General features: G+C 36.0%; 1 protein-coding gene across 2 annotated transcripts in view; it reads left to right on the top strand.

Moving 5' to 3' along the window:
• Window positions 1-21,867, top strand: part of mib2 (E3 ubiquitin-protein ligase mind bomb 2) — a 361,272-nt gene extending 339,405 nt beyond the window's left edge. For both annotated transcript variants that reach the window (XM_073968614.1, XM_073968613.1), the window contains 2 exons: window positions 19,517-19,679; window positions 19,732-21,867. In XM_073968614.1, the coding sequence (XP_073824715.1) occupies window positions 19,517-19,679; window positions 19,732-21,738 (2,170 nt within the window). In that variant the 3' untranslated portion in view covers window positions 21,739-21,867. The remainder of the gene's footprint in view (window positions 1-19,516; window positions 19,680-19,731) is intronic.
• Window positions 21,868-22,340: the final 473 nt, after the last annotated feature.

Below are 22,340 nucleotides of genomic sequence, written 5' to 3'. Positions count from 1 at the left end.
TTGTACTAAATTTAGTACCATTTAGTAATTTTCGTACACAAATAGGTCGACTTTCCAAAAACCTTTCATTGGTTCTTTTCATCAGTGACCTTCATTCCAAATTTCAGTATTCCAGCTCTACCCGTTCACCCAAATCCAAATTGTACTAAATTTAGTACCATTTAGTACTTTTCGTACCCTTATAGTTCGAATTTCCAAAAACCTTTCATCGTTACTCTTCATCAGTGACCCTTATTCCAAATTTCAGGATTCCAGCTCTATCTGTCTCGTGCATCTTTCTAGCTCTCCATCAGTTACACTCATTCCAAATTTCAGAATTCTAGCTCTTACCGTTTGCCTAATACAAAGGGTAACATATTTAGTACCTTTTAGTACTTTTCGTACACTTCTAGGTCGAATTTCCAAAAACCCAGCCTTATCTCACCCCTACACACCAACAGCAACCTTCACCCAAAATTTCAACTTTCAGTGGCAATTTGTTTTAAATTATTTACTGTTTACACCAACGTTATAAATCGTCATCAAATTTTTTGTTAAAAAAAATAGGAGTGTGGAAGAAAAAGGACAATAAAAATATTTTTCGCAATTAAGTCTAATGCAGCAGGACTTGATGGATTCACACTCAAGTTTTGGAAGCGGGTGTATGGGATGATTTCAGACCATTTGCTCCACCTTATTAATGTTATACTCACAACATCAACATTTCCTGCTGCTTGGAAGGTGGCAAAGAGGGGCGCTGTCAACAATCTACAGGAATTTCGTCCGATCTCAATCTTGCCTGTATGTTCCAAGATTGTAGAACATATTTTATAATTTCAAATGTCTGCTTACTTGGAAGCGAATAACATGCTGCACGATGCTCAGTGCGGTTTTCGAAGAAATAGAAGCACTACTTCCCTCTTGATTGGTTTGACAGACCGCATCCGTGCGAACTTTGGTGGCAATAAAATGTCTATTCTTGCATTTGATCGTGTTGACCACGGATTGTTATTGTTCAAATTAAGAGATATTTATGGGTTTTCCAGTAGTGCTTGCAGGCTTCTTATGTCTTATCTTTCCGGTAGAGAGCAAATGGTTTGTGTTGGTTCAAGGTGTAGTGATACTCTTCCTGTGAAGAGTGGTGTTCCCCAAGGTTCGGTGCTTGGGCCACTTTTGTTTATATTATTCGTTAATGACCTGTTTCCAAAGCTGCAAAGTTGGTGTATGCCATTTGCCTTTGCGGACGACATACACTTGCTTTTTGTTGGTGACGTCAGGTATACATCTGTTCTGCAATCTAAGATTGATCTGATAATGTCTGTACTGCAATTGTGGATGTCTGACAACAGGTTGAATATAAATCCGTCAAAGAGCAAAGCAATGGGCTTCACATCAATTTCCAATCACAATTTGAAGTTGCGATATGACAGCGCGTATTTGGATTTTGTTGGCCAGTTGTGTTGTTTGGGTATTTTGTTGGATGACAAACTTACCTTTACCCACCACATTAATACAGTTGTATCAAGAATCAACCATTCCCTAAGATGTCTTTATGGTACCGATCTTTATTTACCGATACATATGAGGCAGCGTTTGGCCAAGAGTCTTGTGTTACCTATAGTTACCTATGGTTTGGAGTTATACTCTGGTACAACTCAAGGTAATGTAGATGTACTGAGGCTTGCTGTAAACAGAGTAGTTCGTTACGTATATGGAGTAAATCGGCGTGTTCATATTTCACCTTATGTGGTAAAGTTTTCATGTTCAACATTTGCAAATTTTATAAAAGTATGTCTGCTTTTATTTTTTTACAAATTGTTTAGGAACCAATGTCCCCGATTCTTGGTGTCTTCCTTTAATTTTTCTATCTTTACAAGGCGTAATTAATTAAATATTTCGAAAGCTGTTCATCTTATGGATACGTCATTTGAAGTAAGAGTAGCTCGAATTTTTAATATCTTGCCCAACGATATGAAAGTTTTCAATGTTTCCCCGACAACTTATGCAAAACGTCTTATATGCCACTTAACTTAATTTTTTTTCTCCTACTTTTAATGAGTTTTTATGTGATCGTTAAAAGGTTTTGTCATTTTTACCCGAGATCTCACATTCTATATACATAGATAAATTTATTTTATTCCTCATTGTATTATTATTCTGAATTTTAATCATACAATTGTCAAATTATTTTTTTTGAGTAGTGATAACATACAATGAATTGTTATAATTTAATTCATCTTTTTTGGCCCGATGGCTTTGAATTAATGTTCGGTTGTTAAATAAATAAAATAAATAAATTTACAACCAAAACTGTAAATATTTTAGTTGATAGTACTATATCTAATACATTTGAAATTTGTTTGAAAATAAAAGTCCTTTGTTGGTATCCAAATACAGGCTATTGTTCTTGTGGCAACTTTTCCTATAAATTAAGCAATTATTGGAAAATATAGTGGATTTTATAAACAAAACCTTTATTGATTAGAGTTGTTTAACACTCTGGCTGTTACCTCAAAGAAAACATAATGATTAGTATCCCATAAATTGGTGTATTTTGATTCATGAGCCAAGTTTCAGCCAGTTTCCATTAATCCTTTATGAAAGAATCGGCCAAAAAAGCGCATCTATAGGTAATTTATTCCTCGACCAAATAATATTATGAGGTCCTCAGGATGTTAACTTTGTGTACATAATCACCCACCGAAAAGTTTGCCTCCAAAGAGGCAGTTAAATTATATGTACAAGTGATTTGGAAGTGCATCAAATTATGCATTTTCACTCATGATTTTTATAAAGCAGTGACCCCGGAAAGAGACACTCCATTGCACCGCATTGACCCTTTGGCATTGCATTTTAACTGAACCTTTGGCACTGCATTTTAACTGACCCTTTGGCATTGCATTTTAACTGACCCTTTGGGGTAGAATAGGAGGCAGTCCAGAGCACGTGTTTTGAATAACAAAATAAAATGCATTTATTATTTGTGTAAAACAAAAATATTAATAACTTTATTAAATTAACACAAATTATGAAAATTCTCTATTGAATTCAATCGCAAACATGTGTGTTTCCTCCGCTCTTCATTTAATCCAAGCTTAAGTGCTTTTGCTTCATCTGCTAAATGGGTTTGATATTGTCTTCCCATCACCAGTTAAGATTTCGACATGTACTCCAACAGCACTCCATTGGGAAATTTTCTTCTCGTGAGTTACCGGAAAAATGTTCACAAATTATATATTATTTAGTTTGTATTAACAAATGTTGGGAAATGTTAACACGATTATCTCTTTTTAGAAATGTATTCCGCTGCCTGTAGAGATGTACAAACTGATTTATGTACATGCATAAAAACATGCCGTGAAAGAACTTTGCTGGGCAATTGCACTTCTATTCCAAAAAAAAAATTTAAAGCGTGAACGGTTGAAACGTAGTTTTACACCATTTTGTGATAATCCGGTTTTGATTACTCTATGCTTGGTATACACCGAACTATATTTTTCTACGTAAACTCACGTTTTTCGTCCAAAAGTACTTTATTTAGATTAGTTACTATAGAAAATTGTGTTTTATACGATGCAAAACCTAATAAACATTTTCGTAGGATAACTTCAAAAGTATTTCCTTAAAATTTGCTTTTTAACAAAGCGAGTAGAAAAATTGCTCATATCTGCAAATCATCCAATTTTTCAAGTATAAACAAAATAATTGTTCTGCGTGCAGTTAAGATGCTGAGGGCCTCAAAACATTAATTGGTCGAGGAATTAATGCCTTTACAGATAAACTTTTTGGTCGATCCTTACATAAAGGTCTAATTGAAACTGGCTAAAGCTTGGCTCAATGATCAAAATACACAAATTTATGGGGAATCAAACATTATGTATTTTTCGAGGTAACAGCTAGAGTGTTCAACAACTCTAATCAATAAAGGATTTGTTTATAAAATCTATAGATTTCCCAATAAATGCTCAAATTGTGGGAAAATAGCTGCAAGGACAATATCCTGTTTGTGGCCACATCCAAAGGCCTTTTTTGTTTTCAAACAGCCTTCAAATCTATTAAATTCACTACTAATAACTAATATATTGACAATTTTGGTCCTAAACTCAAATAAAAGTATTTTTATTGTCCTTTTTCTTCCACACTCCTTTTTTTAACAAAGCATTTGAAGACCATTTATGATGTTGGTGTAAACAGTAAATAATTTAAAATAAATTGCCACATTTCTGTTAACGAATTAACAGTTGGGATGTTAACAATGTTAAACAAATACAAAATAGGCCAAAACGGAGAAAGAAGTGTAACCATGATTATTTGACCATTCACTCGGTTTGTATGGGCACTCCTATTATTTTGAACACAGCTGTATATATATACACCTGCGAAAAAAAAAATAATAGCACCACCTCCTGGTTTGGAGGCATTTCAGAAAAAACGGATAATTTTTTTTCGCGCTACATCAACGATTTTTGATATGTAGGTTAAGAAAAAAATTGTCAGTACGAATCTGGTCGCGAGCCAATTTTTGGTTAATGCGGACAAAAGTTATGGCGCTTTTATTTCGCTTTTTAAGAAAGAAAATATTATAAAAACGCTAATTATTTTAATAAGCACAATTGTTACTAAAAAGTTCTCTCGATGTGACTTCAGCGAGTAGATTGCATAATACCTGCAAAATGTTACACAGAATTCGCGGAATGCACATAAAATTGATAAATTATTGAATATAAGTCAACTTTTTTCAAAATTAAGGCCAATTTAGTGGTCATAAAATTACATAAAAATTTGTTGTGGATCTAAACTTCACGGCAAATCAAATGAGACTACAATCGTACAGATTGGTGTTATAGTTTTGATGTTACAGCCAAAATAAGCACATATTTTGGTCAAAAAAGAATTTTTTATTTGACAAAATATTTTTTCACATGCATTATATAGTAGAAAATATTGGAAAAATCTATAGAAATATTTCCTTCGTTTTGCTTAAATCTCCCAATAAATAGACGGATTTTGCTTTATTGACATTCATATTAAAGCTTTCCCATTAGGGAAGGTAATTGGGTTGAGGAGGATATATCTCAAAGCTTCTGAAATGGAAATAGAGGTCAAATAACCCATTTTAATTTATATGCATTTTAAAATACGTGTAAATCGCGTAATTATTAAAATCATTTTGTCCGCATGTGATTTTCATGTACAGCAAGCCCATATCTTTTAATTTATATATATTTTTCGAAATTTACATTGAAGGCTAAGATGTAGCATCGGCTGCATCCTAGCATTAAAAAACCTATAAAATATCTCTAATTTGCGCAAAGTGCATAAAATTTTTGTCCGCATCCGATTTCAGTGTTCACCATGAAAATCTATATTGATATATATCTATTTCAAGGCGAGCAATCAAGAACCGTGGATGTAACATCACACACTATTTTTTGAGATAAAATGAATGTAGCTCCCTTATAAGTGAAGTTTTCAAATCTCTGTTTCCGCTAAAATGAAGATGCTGCACTAGTTTTTTCATTGCAGTGGAAACGATCCGCAGAAAACGCGATAAAATACGCGATATTTTCAAAAACAATTTTAGGTGATTTTTCTACTTTGGAATTTCTCGTAACTCGCGTTTTAGTAGATTGATTTTCACGAGGAATGATTTATTGGATCAGGAACGTAAAAAACTAAAATGTGCAATCAAGTACGAAGAAATCGAATAACAATTGTTAAAATTAGGGCCGAAAAATATGATTTTTAGAAAAATGTTCACCAAAATTTTCGAATTTGGATGCAGATTTCTATGAAGCTGTGCAGACTACATTCACAATATTCCTATCAAATAACTCAGAATCGCAAGTACTACAATCCTATATATGGTTTTTATAAAAACCTGTTTGCGGAATAAAATTAGAAGAAAATTTCAAAAAACACTTTAAATCTGGCTTCAAAATGTCAGCATCATTTAATGGTAGAAGCAGACGAAATTTTGAAAAGTAATACATTAGCGAGATGATCCTTATTTAGTTTGCTGCTGCTTTTACTTTGACAGGAAACTCGAGAGAAGTGTGGTTTACTCACAAATAGAGAGATAACAAAAAAAGACATGGTGGCTTCAACCCATTTTCACCAATTTTTTAACATAAATATAGCCACAGCTTCCTTGCAAATTATCTTTTAAGGCCAATAATTTTTGCCACGTACAAAAACATTTCATTTTATCCAAAAGTATTTGATTTTTATAATATACAATCACGAGTCGCGTGTTCTAAAAGGGTAAACCTTGGCTTCAGCTATGTTAAATTTTCAAAAATATTTGTGATATATATATGGGAGCTATATCTAAATCAGAACCGATTTGGATATTTTACACATTTATTTCTAGACCAAGTTCCATCACACATTCCAAATTTCATCAAAATTGGCCGAAAATATACATTAGACTGGTTTTAACTCAAAGCAAAAAATCGATGTGGGATTTTTTTATGCGGCACCCCCTTAAAGTGTTTAGTTTTGTTAGATGTTATGATTGCCAACTTTTGAGCACAATCGGAATATGTTAACACGTGAAATTGCTTTAAATCCGACTTCGATTTTTTTAAAACCACCCTTGTATTACGGACGTTTATTAGATAATAATCTGATATCTAACGTCTACCTTAATTCACATGAACTAAATATCACGGGTTGCGACCATTTTAAGACTAGGAGCAGATTTCTTGGCTTCCAACTTTACTTCTTCATTTTACTCCTCCGACATGAGCCTCTTACGACTTATATATTCAAAGGCACTCTAATTTCAGAATTCAAATGCACTATTCTCATTATGTTGAATATATTTTAGCCCTTTCTAGAACATCATCAAATGACTTTATCTCGTCGTCGAAACCAAAAATATGTAGGTACTGTTTTATTAAATTTTATAGCTTTCGAATAAGACAATATGGAATTTAAATCTATTGGTTGCATAATTACGAGAATACAAAACAATCCGTTGTTGCCGGTGATTTTGTATATCAAAGAATGAAAACGAAAGAAGTCATACGACTTATTTATTTCATTTATATGTATATTTTTGTAATTCTTACAATTGCCTCAGCGCCAATATGGCATTTTTGAGGCAGTTGGCAGTTCCTTAACTATATAACAATACTTTATATTCATTTATTAATATTAATAAATGGTTCATTTATGGCAAAGTAAACCAACCAATAGCAAGAGATTTGCACAAAAAACCTTTAGTTTTTACATAATTTGTTGTCATAAATGAACAATTAATATGCAATATTTTTGCAGTTCATTAGTTGACAAACTGTATTATGCGCAATAAAATTAACCCCCTGTTTATGTTTCTTGCTCTTCCGAAATGGAAAAAAATAATTTTCTGTTCATGTAAACACCTTCGAAACGAAAATCTATGCGACCGACAAGCCATACGAAATAACACGTAAACATACACTTCTTCATGTAAATTTGTAATTTGTATTTCGAAAGGACCGTCTTTTATAGAAAGAGAATGTGAAAATCACGCACTTGCTTTGTAGCTGTCGAGTAGAATGTAAACTCGCGAATAACACCGAAAATCTTAAAACAAATTTATGCAACACATTCTTGAAACAAATTCATTATTTTGAAGAAATCAATTAAATAAAATAATTCAAATACCGACACATTTTATTTTCTTAAACCAATCACACATATTCCAATGTTTGTATGTATAGGTGGATTTTGTTTTTATTTCTCCTGCGAACATATGGAAGATTGTTAGACGATTTTTTGATCAGATTAATCTTCTGCGCTTTTTCCGCCAATCTTTTAACGAATTTTTATATAAAATTCACCCACGCTAGTAATTTGCCATTCGTAGACGATTCTCAAAAATTATTGTTTATAATCAATCGCTACGACGAATCTTCTGCTATGCTTCACAGCGATCTTTCCGCGAATTTGTATTATGTTCCGCTGTTGTTAGTGCAGGCGAATGATATATTATTTTTCCGATTTTCCTATATACACATTCTACATAACATTGATATAAATGGCACGTATAATATTGACAAACACAACACATGCCCGGGTTTTGCGAAGTGAAATGAAGAAAGTGAATGAAAACCAGTGTACAACCACACAGCAAGGAATAATTAAAATTATAACAAATCAGAAAACAAAACGGGTAAAAATCTAAGACAACAAATGAAAGAAAAAAAGAAGAAAAGAAGAAAGAAAAATAAATTTCCTTTAATTTTTTCTTTATATTTTCTTCTTAAGATCTTCCATATGATTCGTCAGCCAATCTTGGTCGCGATTCGCATTGCATAAACACTAACTTTAGATTGGTAATTCGCGGAAGATTTTTAGGCGTGCCCTCCTGTGAATAATTGATCTTCCAGGAGAATCGCGAATTATTCTTACGCGATGGAAAATGTCATTCGTCATATTTAATTGTTCTTCATAATTAATACTTTATTACAACTCATAAAACAACTTAAAGTTTTATTCAATAAATGAATTGATTGTTATGTTTAAACATCGTCTTCCATTCAATCGACCACCTCCGTAAGAACATAACAATTTGGCGACGAGGATTTTGGAACAATATGTATCATTCTCGCTAACAATTTGGCGACGAGGATTTTGGAACAAAGATGTATCATTCTCGCTAACAATTTGGCGACGAGGATTGTGAATTGAATACAGTACTCAGTAACAAAAGGAATTTCACAATTTCATCAGAACTTTCAACAAGGCTGCGTAATAACATCAAGACATCGCACACAATAAAAGTTGTGGCAGGAAGATTTTCAAGGAAAACATCAAAAGGCACAGGCGCAAGTTCATCAGGAATATTCTAACAAGAATTTTCAAGAAATCTTCAGCGATCAACACTCACACAAACAACAATTTGCAGTCTCACACACATATACAGAAATTTTTTCAGCTCAACACACACACCATTACAACGTTGGGAATTTCATCATTTTTGCTGTACACACATACAACGACAGCGTCTTAAAAAATTCGTAACGGCTGAAAACATACAGAGACTAAAAAAAAAATCTAGTCATGTCGGAACAAGCGAATATTGTGAAATTACTTGCACAACAGCAAGAACAAAATGCGACCCAACAGGAAATGCTAAATAAACTCACACAATTCATCGCTGGACAACAACAAGGTGCAAACACAGTTTCTTCATCAAATCCAGGAGAATCATCAGTGGCAAAAGCCCACCTCATGGAATCTTTAGCTAATTCCATGACGGATTTTGACTATGAACCTGACAGTGGTTTATTATTTGAATCGTGGTACAATCGTTTCAAACACATCTTCGAAAGGGAAGCAAGTGCACTGGACGATGCAGACAAAGTAGGACTTTTGTGGAGAAAAATGTCCAATCACATTCATGAACGATTCAAGAATTTCGTGTTACCAAAACAACCTCAAGAACTTTCCTTTGCAGACACAATCAAGCATCTTACAAGACTATTTGGCAGAACAGAAACACAAGTAAGTCTACGTTATAAGTGTCTCCAAATCACAAAGATGGAAAATGAAGATTTTAAAGAATACGCCAGTCGTGTCAATCTTCAGTGTGAACTTTTTAAACTGGATGACTTAACTACAGACCAGTTCAAGTGTTTAATTTTCATACTTGGCCTTAAATCATCACAAGACAGTGACATCAGAATCCGTTTATTAAGGCATCTCAATGAAAGTAAGGAAGTAGTCAACCTAGAAAAGCTAGTTGATGAAACACAAAGCATTTTGGATTTGAAAAGTGACACAGCACTAATTGAGGGAAGTCAAAAACAGTACAACAAAATTGGTAAGCCTCAACAAAAACAAAAGATACCAAAAACAGCATGTTGGTATTGTGGAGATATGCATTATGCAAAACATTGCCCCTACTCCAAGCACAAGTGTACCAAGTGTCAACAGATTGGTCACAAAGAAGGATTTTGCAACAGCATGCACATGCAGAGCAAATCAAAACACAACAACGACAAACATCAACAAAGCAAAACCAATCATGATCAAAACTCAGAACAGAACAATGTGAGTCATCAGAATTTTAACAACAACAAAACAAAATTCAGCACAAAAACAGTATCTACAACAGATCCAGTCAAAATCAAGCAGGCAAGAAAATATGCTGCCGTGAGTATTAATTCAAAGCAAGTGAAACTACAGTTGGACACGGCATCAGACATTACCATAATTTCCAAATCAACGTGGAAAAGAATCGGAAAGCCGGATGCATTTGAAACCACAGACACCGCCGAAGATGCAGGTGGCAATAAGCTCACATTTTTTGCAAAACTTTTTCCAATAGAAGTGTCAGTTGCAGGAAAATCAAAAATTGTGGATTGTTACATTTCAAATTTGGAATCATTAAATGTCCTAGGCATAGATTGGATTGAGAAATTTAATCTATGGGATATTCCAATAGCGAAATGGTGTCATCAGATCAAGTTCACAGGAACTAAGTCATTTAACATCTTCAAGAAGAAAAACTCACAACGTATTCAACGTTCATAAAAATCTATGTTCATCAGTCATGGACAGAAATCAGAAAAAGGAAAGTCAGTATAATTTCAAACACGGAAGTCGCATCAAGGTACATGCAGATCAACTTCAAACAAAAACAGGCGATACTTCTGCTTCATCAAACAAATTATCACCTTTGGACATATTACTTCGAGAATTCAACATTAAATTGCCGTATACAGATTCTACAGCATATCTACCTGAATCATCCGCAGAAGACAACCAGTTGAAGTAATATCCAGAACCCAGGTTCAAACTTAAAAGGGGAGATATTAGGGTAACCCTAGTACTACCACATAAAATGCAACAATCTGGCAGCATCATAGCAGTGTTGCATGCATCAGTAGTTTTAAGTTATTATCTCTCTCTACTCATTGTCAGTACACAGTCAGTTAGTTACTTTGCAACCACCAATTAATAGACATCTCATCTGTACATATTTCGTCATATTTCATTGTTCTTCATAATTAATACTTTATTACAACTCATAAAATAACTTAAAGTTTTATTCAATAAATGAATTGATTGTTATGTTTAAACATCGTCTTTCATTCAATCGACCACCTCCGTAAGAACATAACACACATGAACGCTTTTTTAGACGAATACATGAACAGGCTTTTAGAGTTAGTAAAACGTTCGGAAAGGCCGGGAATATATGTCACCGATTTATAATATTTATAATATTAAAGTATTTATAACATTTGAGGGGAAGCTGTTTTTCAATATCGATGCTATTTACTTCCTACACCACTATGTGGGGAGGGTGTTATAAGTTGGTTTTTACCAAAAAGTTTGTAACGCATCGAAATAATGCTCGTAGACCCATACATACATATATATACCAAAATGAATGTCTCGAGCTGAGTCGATCTGGCTATGTGTGTCCGCCCGTCTGTCTGTCCATTTAAACCTTGTAATCACGCTACAGGTCGCAATTTTAATCCGATCGTCTCCAGATTTTGGGTGTTGATGATGGTCCCGGAGGGGAAGAAGCCTACTGATGGTCGGATAACATTCAGGGGTCAACATTTATTTCAAAGCGAATATCTCTGCTTCTATATGGGGTATGGCGTAGGTGGCCAAATAACCGAGATATCGCAATAGTCAGCAATACATCCCATTTTTTAATTTTTTTGTAATCTTGCTACAGGTCGCATTTTTGATTGGATCGTCACGAAATTTTGGGTGTTAATAGGGGTTCCACAGAGGAAAAACCCTATTGATGTTGATAATGGTCGAATGTTCAGGGGTCGGAATGTGAAAAAAACTTATTTGGAGAAAAGGCCAACGTTTTATTTCAAAGCGAATATCTCCGCTTCTATAAGGGTTATATCAAAAGCAAAACCTGACAAGGAAAGTTGAAAATATCACCTTTACAACGATGTGAATGAAGGTTGTCATGGGTGGTCATACAACAGAGATATCGTAATAGTCGCTAATGCATCCCTTTTTCCATTTTTTGTGCAATCACACTACAGGTCGGAATTTTGATCGGATCCTCACGAAATTTTGGGGGTTGATGGGTGTCTCACAGGGAAAGAAGCCTATTGATGGTTGCCCTACATCCAACATTCCCATTTTTTTATTTGAGTTGTACTGACGATGCACTTAAATGCGTTTAAACAAAATTGACCTGTAATAATGAAGACATTCAGAGCGATGGCGCCAAGCTATCCCAATTTTAATATTTTGAATTTTACCAGTCAAAAGCTTATGCACAGTAGGGCTATAACCGAAAAAATACCACCACATAGTCGTGTAGAGCATGGAAAACTATTATGAAATACGGTGTCAATTTTTCTCTATCGCGAAAAAAGTTTCCGCACCAAATGCATTGAAGTTCTGCAATGCATTTTCTAATTTTATCTGTCATAACAACATATTTGCTTTTCATTAAAATTTTTATTTTTTTGTAATCTAATTTAAAATCATTATCAAAGCGTTCTGGACCAATTTCTTCTCAAATCGCGCCATTTCGGACCACATTAGGATTTTTTGACAATATTGCAATTTTTGGTTTTTCTGTAAAAACTCGTGAATTTTATGTTTATATTTTTTTAACCTATCGGACCAGGGAATATGGGGTCATTTGAAACGAATTCGCGAAAGTTACATGCTGTTTTTGTTGACTTTGCTTGTGAGAATCGTATTTGTTTTCTACAAAAGTACAACACCAGTACCATGTGGGGAATTTTGTCCTAATAATGAAAACGCGTTTCTAAGACCGATTCTGTGAAAAAAGTTCCCGCACCGGCCGTGATTACTAAAACCCTTTTGATATTTGTTCTACTTAAAATTTTAAATTTGCTTTGTTTATAGAAAAAAATACAATTCTCACAGGCAAAGTCAACAAAAACAACCTGTAACTTTCGCGAATTCGTTGCAAATGACCCCATATTCTCTTGTCCGATAGGTTAAAAAAATATAAACATAAAATTCACGAGTTTATAAAGAAAAACCAAAAATTGCAATAGTGTCAAAAAATCTTAATATGGTCCGAAATGGCACGATTTGAGAACAAATTGGTCCAGAAAGCTTTAATAATGATTTTAAATTAGATTACAAAAAAATAAAAATTTTAATGAAAAGCAAATATGTTGTTATGACAGATAAAATTAAAAAATGCATTACAGAACTTCAATGCATTTGGTGCGGAAACTTTTTTCGCGGTAGAGAAAAATTGACACCGTATTTCATAATAGTTTTTCACGCTCTACACGGCTATGTGGTGGTATTTTTGATATTTGCAAAAAAGTACAAAAAGTTATATCCCTAATGCACAGGGGTAGTGGTGTAGGGTATCACATAGTCGGCCCGACCCAACTATAGCCTTGGCTCACTTGTTCCTTTATGATTTCTCCGTGGAATTCCTTGTCGCTAATATTTAGAACGCGGCTAATAAAGTTTGATGCGGTATTCATTATTATTGTTTTTGGGTGTTTTGAGTGGAAATTAACTAATCTCCCAGTCAGTATATTTTTGTTCTTTCTTGTAATTAATACATCCATGTATGGAAATTTGCCGTTATTTTCGTGTTCTATTGTAAATTTTATGCGGTGATCGTAGCTATTGAATGTCGACAGTAGATTGTTTATTGCACTTGATTTAATTATCCCAAAAAGGTCGTCAACGTATCAACAGATTTTGTCTGTAGCCTTTCTTTTCTCTTACGGACTTTGTCGGATTTGTTCGCGCATTTATGCTGGTTAGGATTTATTATCGCCCATGACCCCTATCTTTATCCTAAAAAGATCTAATTATAAAAGTTGAAAAAAATGGTAAAGTCGACTTCTCCCGCTTATTGACAATCATGGCGGATAGACCGTTAAACTTCACCACGGCACATTCCACAAAATTTCATGAAAATCGGTCGTTATTTTTCGAGTTAGTCTTGAGGTTTGATTTATGGAGATTGTTTTGGACATACTACTGTAAACAGTTTTGTAACTTGCTTATTGTTGCTTGTTATGGTCTTCTATTCCTTATGGATTTAGTAGTTTTGGCTGGGGAGCCATTTATTTCTGTTTTTGCAGAAATTTGCTTTTAATTATTATGAGTTTTCTACTTAGGAGTATGGACATTTTTATTAATACTATTTATTGGCCTTGGCCTTAAAAACGAATTGAATAAATAAATAAAATAAATAAATAAATGTAACATACTTAAGAACTGTCCGTGGTCGGGACTTCGGGCACCAAGAAAGAACATTTGATCGGGGGCGCAACCACCATTGTCACGAAAATTAATTTGCAAGCCGATGCATTCATAAGTTTAGCAAATATAGCGATTATAAAGCAATAGGCCCTCGAAATTTATCAACAAATATATAGCATTTTGGACCACGGGACATTGCTGGACATTTTCTCAGAATTTCATGAAATTAGGTTCATTAGTTTTGAAAATATAATGCACTGAAAAGAGTGGTCGTGTCATCAGTTTTCAAGATATAACACATTTAAAAAGTGGGTGTGGTCCGGTATTTTGGCTCCAAATATGTACCTAAGTCCGGGGACACAACCCCATTGTCTCCCAAAATTAATGCTGAATATACATATGTAAAGCGTTTAAAATAAAGGCATGGGAAAGTATCCCACCTTCTCTGATATTCATAGAGTATACAGTGTCACGGCAAACCTTGAGCATTTGCTGCAAATTTCATGGAAATCGGTTCAGTAGTTTTGGAGATATAACATATTTAAAAAAGTAAACGTGGTCGGGTCTTGAGACCCAAAAGAAATGCCTAGATTCTAGATAAATTCGTACATTTTCAATCCGATAAATTCGTTATTATTGCAAATGTAGCGTTTTTTTAATATCAAACAAAATATGCAGCCTATTTTCACCGGGGGCCATCCCTATACATTCCCTGAAAATTTCAGTAAAATCGGTTCAGTAGTTTTGTAGATGTAACATATTTTACAAAGTGGGCGTTGTCAAGTCTTTGGGCCCAAAATAAGTACGTAAGATCAGTGACACAACCACAATTGTCTCGCAAATTAATTTCTAAACCGATACATTTGTAATTATTATAAATATAGAATTTTTAAAGAAATAAAGGAAGTACACCGCCTCCATTTTATGGGGGCCATCCCTGTTCATTCCCTGACAATTTCAGAAAAATCGATTCAGTAGTTTTTGTAAAAAAGACAAAAATTGAAAAAAGTGGCCGTAAAAGTGGGCTTGCTCAATTTTTTTTTTTTTCATAAAAACCTAAATCGGGTTAGGGCAAACATTTCACAAAAAAAGAATTATCGAAATCGGCCCACCCGTTCTCAACTGATACCATTAACAACGAACATTTGATTTTTATTTATAAAGATATAACATTTTTAAAGAAATAGGGTATAGGGGAAGTACCCCGCCCTCTCCGGGATTCAACTAAATTTCCCTGTTCAGTTCAGTAGTTTTTGTAGAAAAGATAAAAATCGAAAACCTAAGTCGGGTTATGGCGCACATTTTACAGAAAGAATTATCGAAATCGGTCCAGCCGTTCTCAACTGAAGAAGGGAGGGAGAGTAAGGTGAGGTAAATGGTGTGAATTGGAGTGGGATTAGGGGTCATTTTGGAAGAATTGGGAACAGATGATCATGGTTGGGTTGTAGCTTTTTGTAACATATTTATTATTATGTTTGTATGTTCGTTCTTTTGTTCAATCTGCCTCTGGGTCTATCTCCAGTTCAAGGAAAGTGGCTGATTCGATGGGATGTAACCACAGATCCACTGGAGTTAGATGAGTAGGTTGGGCGGGGCAGTTGAAAAGGTGTTTTGCGTCGTGCGGGCCCATGCCGCATACTGGGCAGATGTCTAGCACGGCGCGGTCGATTTCCGCCCAATAAGAATCCCGAACGTAGTCGAGCCAAAACTAAGGTTTGTCGTGGCAGCTGACGCGATAGATGGGGGATGTACTCCGAGGACTTTATTCACGCTATATTTGCTTATGGCTTTAGCAACTGCATCCGTGTGAATACTATTTAAACCCGCTTGATACGCCTGTTGATCTAGGGGTTCTCTCCTATATTGTTGGACCTCCCTCTCTAGAGTAAGGCTGCTCAAAGGGCGCACATCACCTGTCACTGTGTGTCAAATTGCTCACTCACACAATTGAAAAAGAGAGCTTTTGTTTTTGAAATGAAAATTTTCAATACACACATTTTTTTTCCATTACACAATACAACCCAACAAACCCACATTACTCGAGCAAAACATCATATTTGAATTATAAATTCTTGTGTAGCCACTGGAGAATAAACGAAACTTGATTCTCTTGAAAATAATAAATGTGTATGCTAATTATTAGCTTATCCGTGTAATTGTAGAATGTATTTATACGAATTGTTTTTCGTAAATTTTATAAAATCAGACTGAGTGGTATGTTGGGAAACTATCAAAATGTTTGTGTTTCAAAACCAACACAATAACAAAATGTGTTTGTATGTTTGTGAGCATGCCTACTCTAGAGCAGAGCCGCGCTGTCTTTGCAAAGAAGTATAGTGAGGGCGCCCACTGAGTTGTTTTTGCATTTGCTTCTCTCTCTCACGTACAGTGTACGTGTAAATAAACAAACGATGAATATCATGTGGTTGTTGTTTTTTCACCAATGCATACACATATGCTGTAGTATTGATGGAAATATTATGGGCGACGCTGCTCTAGAGCATGAATATCCTTCCTGATGTGCCTGAATGTCGTGGGCCTGGCCAGCAGATGACGATTGGGATGGCTCTCACGGTAACACCCAAGGAAGTACTGCAACGAAAACATCTCATTGTGCTGCTTTTCTGGAAGAATCTTTGCCTCCTCATGTAGATGTTCCACTGAAGACTTGAGAAGGCACCCTGTTGCTGTTCTCGGGGCGTTATTTTGACAGGTTTGAATCTTTTTCCAATTCGTATCACATAATCCCGGGGACCAAACTGGAGCCGCATAGCTTACCACAGACCTATCGCGTTATATGTGGTCAACAAGGTTTCTTTATCTGCACCCCAAGTGCTGCCGGCTAGGGACTTGAGGACCTTGTTCCTGCTTTTCAGTTTGTCGCAGATAGCTGATGCGTGTGAGTAATGTTTTTGGTAAATAATCCAAATTATAAATCCGTTTTATATTCGTTTTTAATATTTTATTGAAATGTAATATTATTTAAAAATTCAAATTAAAATTATTTTATTTAACAACTTATTCATTTGAAGGGAAATTGAAAAAGTGACAAAATGGAAAATATGTTTTAACAGGAAATGAAAATTATGAATAACAGCATATTCAAATATATGAAGAATTGTATAAAGTATAAGTGTTATAATAATGAAGAGTACAAAATAAATAATTATCAATATGTGTTGAGAAAATTAAAATCAGATATTGAGTAAATAATAATGGGTATTGAGTAAACAGATATTGAAGTAAAATGGGAAGAAGGAATGATATATAGCTATTTGTAATTCTAAGACAAATATATAATTATTATAATCGTGATGATAATATTATTATTATTTGCGCGCACGACTTAAAAGTAGTGTCGAATGTGACCCCTAAAATTTTGGGGCAGTTTGTGGTCGGAATTCTGCTACCGTCGACCACGACATTCAATTCTCTTCCAAACTGCGCTGTCCATGTGGTTAACAGAGTGTCTCTAGATTTTGTAGCGGATCGGTTAAATAGGAGTTCAGTCTCTCACAGATGTCATCAGGGAAGGTACCTGACGCCAGGATCGCGCAATCATCCGCATACGTTGCGATCTCGTTGCCGTCTGGAGGGGGCGGAATACAGGACAGGTAGAGGTTAAACAGTTCAGTAGATATCACCCCACCTTGGATAACTCCCTGTTTCACTCTACGGGGTTTGGACTTCTTCTTCCTGAATTCCACGTACGGTCTCCGGTTGAGTCCTTGACAAATATATGTGGAGATTGCGTGCATCGCTGTTGTCGTGCTGTGCTGCTTACGAATCCATGCTGATGATCGGCAACTTGATAGCTATTCCTGATACTTTCGAGAACTAGGGCCTCAATGGTCTTTGCTACGGGCGACAAAAGCGAAATCGGCCTGTACGATTCACTTTTTCTGGCATCCTTGCCGGGCTTCCGTAGCGGATCCACCCTGCCCATTTTCCAGACTTCGGGAACAATGAGGGTGGGTACCGACAAGTTGAGAACTTTAGTGAGATACTCCACTCCCGGCTCATCCAGCATTACCAGCATTACCATGGAGATTCCATCAGGGCCCAACGCTTTGGATGATTTAGCGTTCCTGATTGCATTGGCAACATCATCCATTGTAAACTGTGGTGGTTCCTCCTCGGCAGGAAGAGATCAGATCCGACGTAATACTATTATCTTCGCCCTGCCACTCTCGGGGTGCTCGACAAACTGTCGATTGAAATAACTTGCGCACCTCTTCGGGTCAGTCAACGTAACGTCGCCAAACGTGACTGAGGTCCTATCTTCCCTTCTTCCGGGGTTCGAGAGTGACTTAACCGTTGCCCACAATTCACCTATACCGGCTCCAATGTTGCAACTCTTCAGATGATTTAACCACTTGTCTCGCTTATGCTCGCAGACCAGCCTGTTAACTTCCAGTGTCAGCTCCCTGACTCTGGGCTCATTGGGGTTGGCTCGACGAAGCTCATCACGCTCATTTGCTAATCCCGTCGCCTCTGCTGGGAAGTTTGGTCTTACTTTGGGTATGCGACCAGCAGGGATATGGCGAGCGGCTGCAGCAGTGATGATGTCTCGGAACATCCTTTCCGCTACCCGAACATCAGAAGGATTGGGCAGTTCTCTGAAGCGGTGATTGGTGAACTCTCTGAAACTGGGATTGGGACAACAACGGCTGCTGTTAAATGCTGCGTGTGCTGTTGCTGTCGAAGGAACTGCAGGTGACTTTCGTAATCTGACGACGGGGGACTGTATTCACGCAGCATGCAGCAACATAGTCCCTGTCGTAGTCCTCACGTGGACAAGTCCAGAGCAACCCCTAATGCACCCACTCCTGACATTTATTGTATCTCACCGAAGGTTGGATATGGGTGAAGATGACAAACCGAACACAAATATGTTGGTCCTGGGTTTTCCTCCGTCCCGGCACGGACCAAAAGAATTCGGGACAGGCATTCCGGGATATGCTGCTCCCAACACAGAAAAACTAAACAAGTACAAACACATGTACACTGAGGTGGCAGCCGCTGGCCGGAACGCTGATGTTGTGTGGTTCCGGGTCAATCCGATACGAAAGAACCCGCTGCCGTGGGATGGCGCAATTTTATAGTTTGATTTTTTACTTTTGCGCCGCTGGAACAATGATTTCGACCAGTTTGAGCTGGTGTGATACCACTACCTCTTCAATATACCTTGAGATGGCGCTTAGCTTTTATTTTTAAGATTCTTTATAACAATTTGCTTTCAATTTTTTTCTACAATATTCTTATCATCATATGTATGTTGTTCATTAGGACATTCGTTGGTTGTGTAAATAAATAACTCATACATTTGAATTTTAAATTTCAGGGTGCAGTATGAAAATTGCCCAAATAGATGGACGTTTCATCCAACCGCCTTGGTTAAAGTTGTCTCGTTTCGTGTTGGAGATTTAGTTACTATAATAAACGATGCAGCAAAAGTACAACAACTTCAGAAGGGTCATGGAGAATGGATAGAACTTATGCGATATGTAAGAAGTTGTAATCGTGTTAAATGACTTTTCTAAATTTCTTCCATTTCAGGCACTTGGAAAACTTTGTAAGGTAGTAAAAGTTTACTCAGACGGTGATTTGCGCCTGGAACAACTGGACGATGGTTTTGAATGGACACTTAACCCAAAATGTGTTAAGTTAGAAAGATCTCCGATTGCTTCAGCTGCTGAACGGTCAAACAGTATGATGGATTTAAGCAATAGGCGCACAGATCATGTCATGACGCCTTTGTCTGGCCTGTCTGGAACTTCCATGGCTGATAAATTAGTGAGAGAAGCTGCACATGGCCACTTTGAGTTTGTTAAGCAGTATTTAGATACTCATCCCGATCATGTAAATGTCATGAGTGGAGGCAAGGCGTCAATTCAGGTAGCAGCACACCAAGGATTTGTAGAAATTGTAAAATTATTGATTTCTAAAGGTGCCAATGTGAATGTTGTTGATAAAGAGGGCGACTCTGCTTTACATTATGCGGCTTTTGGTAACCAACCAGAAACGATGCGTATTCTGCTCCAAAATGGGGCAGATATAAACTATCTTAACTCCAGCCATTGCACGGCTCTTCATATTTGTGCCCATAAAAAAACACCTCACTGTGTTCGGGAATTACTGAATCACAATGTCGACGTAAACATACAAGATTCGTATGGTGATACAGCTCTGCATGATGCAATAGGTAAAGAAAACTCGGAAGTAGTCGAAATATTATGCAATGCTCCAAATTTAGACTTTACTGTTAAGAACAATAGAGGATTTAATGTGCTCCATCATGCTGCGCTCAAAGGAAATGTTATTGCAACTAGTCGAATTTTGCAATTGGCTCGTCAACTCGTTAATGTGAAAAAAGATGATGGTTTCGCTGCCATGCATTTAGCAGCACTTAATGGTCATGCAAATGTAGTAGAGGTATTGGTCCGGGAGGGACAGGCAGATATTGACATACGAAATAATCGTCGACAAACACCATTTCTCTTGGCAGTTTCTCAAGGTCATGTTGCAGCCATTGAAAAACTCGTCAAACTAGGTTGCGATGTTACAGCGCGAGATGAGGATGGCGACAATGCCATGCATTTGTGTGTTGTTAAGAAAAATAATCTTCTCCAAGCTTCAGATCCAACTATAGTAGATTGCCCAGAAATATTTGCGATTTATGAATCTTTATCACATGTCAACGAGGATCGTCTTATGTACACATTACTGTGCTATTTCTACCGCCTGGGCTGCCAAATAGAATATAACAATAAAGGTATTAACATATTTGAATGGATTACAGATATAAAGCGCAAACAACTTATATTAGCAAACCAACGCCCTGCTAATTTAGCCCAAGTTGAATCACGCAATTCTTCTACGTCGACTAATGCAAATGCATCCACAATTGAGCAAATTACACACAATATTCATTTTATGAGTTTAGGGACAAATATACAAGAAGGAACTGAATATATTAGTTCGCAACAATCTGGTGATGCATCAGTATCAACTGCCGATTCACAAACTAGGGATTTGACATCTAATGAGCACCCAGAACAAGATAATTCTAGTAGAAACTTGCCATGTAGAGATACAAACAATGTGGCCAACCGGACCGAAATACAATCTACAGCTATAGGAAATGTAACGGCCCCCGCAATACAACAAGATCCCAGTGCGTTGTTAACTTCATGTATAGTATGTGATGAAAATTTGCCACTAATTAAATTTGAACCTTGTCAACACCAAATATCTTGCGAAGATTGTGGCAAGCGGATGAAAAAGTGTCTACGGTGCGCCGTTCATATTGAAAAACGTATAGATGAAAATGGCCGAGTTTTGCCAAATACTGATTCTAATCATATTCCCGCAGTAGAACGTCTACGATACTTGGAAAACAAAATTCTTGAATATGAAGAGTCACACTATTGCAGTATCTGTATGGAAAGAATTAGAGATGTCGCTTTTCTTTGTGGACATGGTTCATGCTCAAGATGCGCAGAAACTTTACGCATATGTCACATGTGTCGTAAAACTATCTTAAAAAAAATTAACCTTTACTAAATACCAAGTATGTACTTTTTAAATTTGTAGGTACTCAACATTTAAATTATAATTCAACGATGCATACATAATTTTCGAAAAAATATACATATACATATATTAAAAATAAAACTGTTAATTATACACATATTTAAATTGTTTTAATAAATTTTTTGTCGCCAAAATTAAATGATTTCTACAATCTGTCGCAAAAGTTAGTATGCAGCATTGAAACCGAAATGTATTAGGGATAAAAGAAACGCTATAACTTACACTGTGCAACATTTTTAAGGTGATCTTGTGCAAACACTTCGAACTGAGGATTTTTTGAATGCACAGACCCAAACGACAAGAAACCCTAGTTGGGTTTTGTTGTGTCAGATCCAGCTCGGATTTTATGGCTCCATCCAAACATGGCTAAATATTGAGTTTTTAAAGAAATTTGGGGCTATATCTCTGAAACCAATGCGAATCTTCTTCTGACCTCTGAAGCAAATTTGTAGATAAGGACAAGAATAAAATATTTGGAGAAATAATGAACTCGAAAAACTACATTTATTGCCTCAAATTTCAAAATATATGCAAAAAGTCCACAATTTTTATACATTTCGCACCGTATCTCC

This window comes from Musca autumnalis, unplaced genomic scaffold (assembly GCF_047663935.1).
Source record: "Musca autumnalis isolate F117 unplaced genomic scaffold, ASM4766393v1 scaffold_2, whole genome shotgun sequence".
Taxonomy (NCBI): domain Eukaryota; kingdom Metazoa; phylum Arthropoda; class Insecta; order Diptera; family Muscidae; genus Musca; species Musca autumnalis.
The sequence above is the reverse complement of the archived record's forward strand: the minus strand, read 5'-3'. Positions and strand labels throughout refer to the sequence as shown.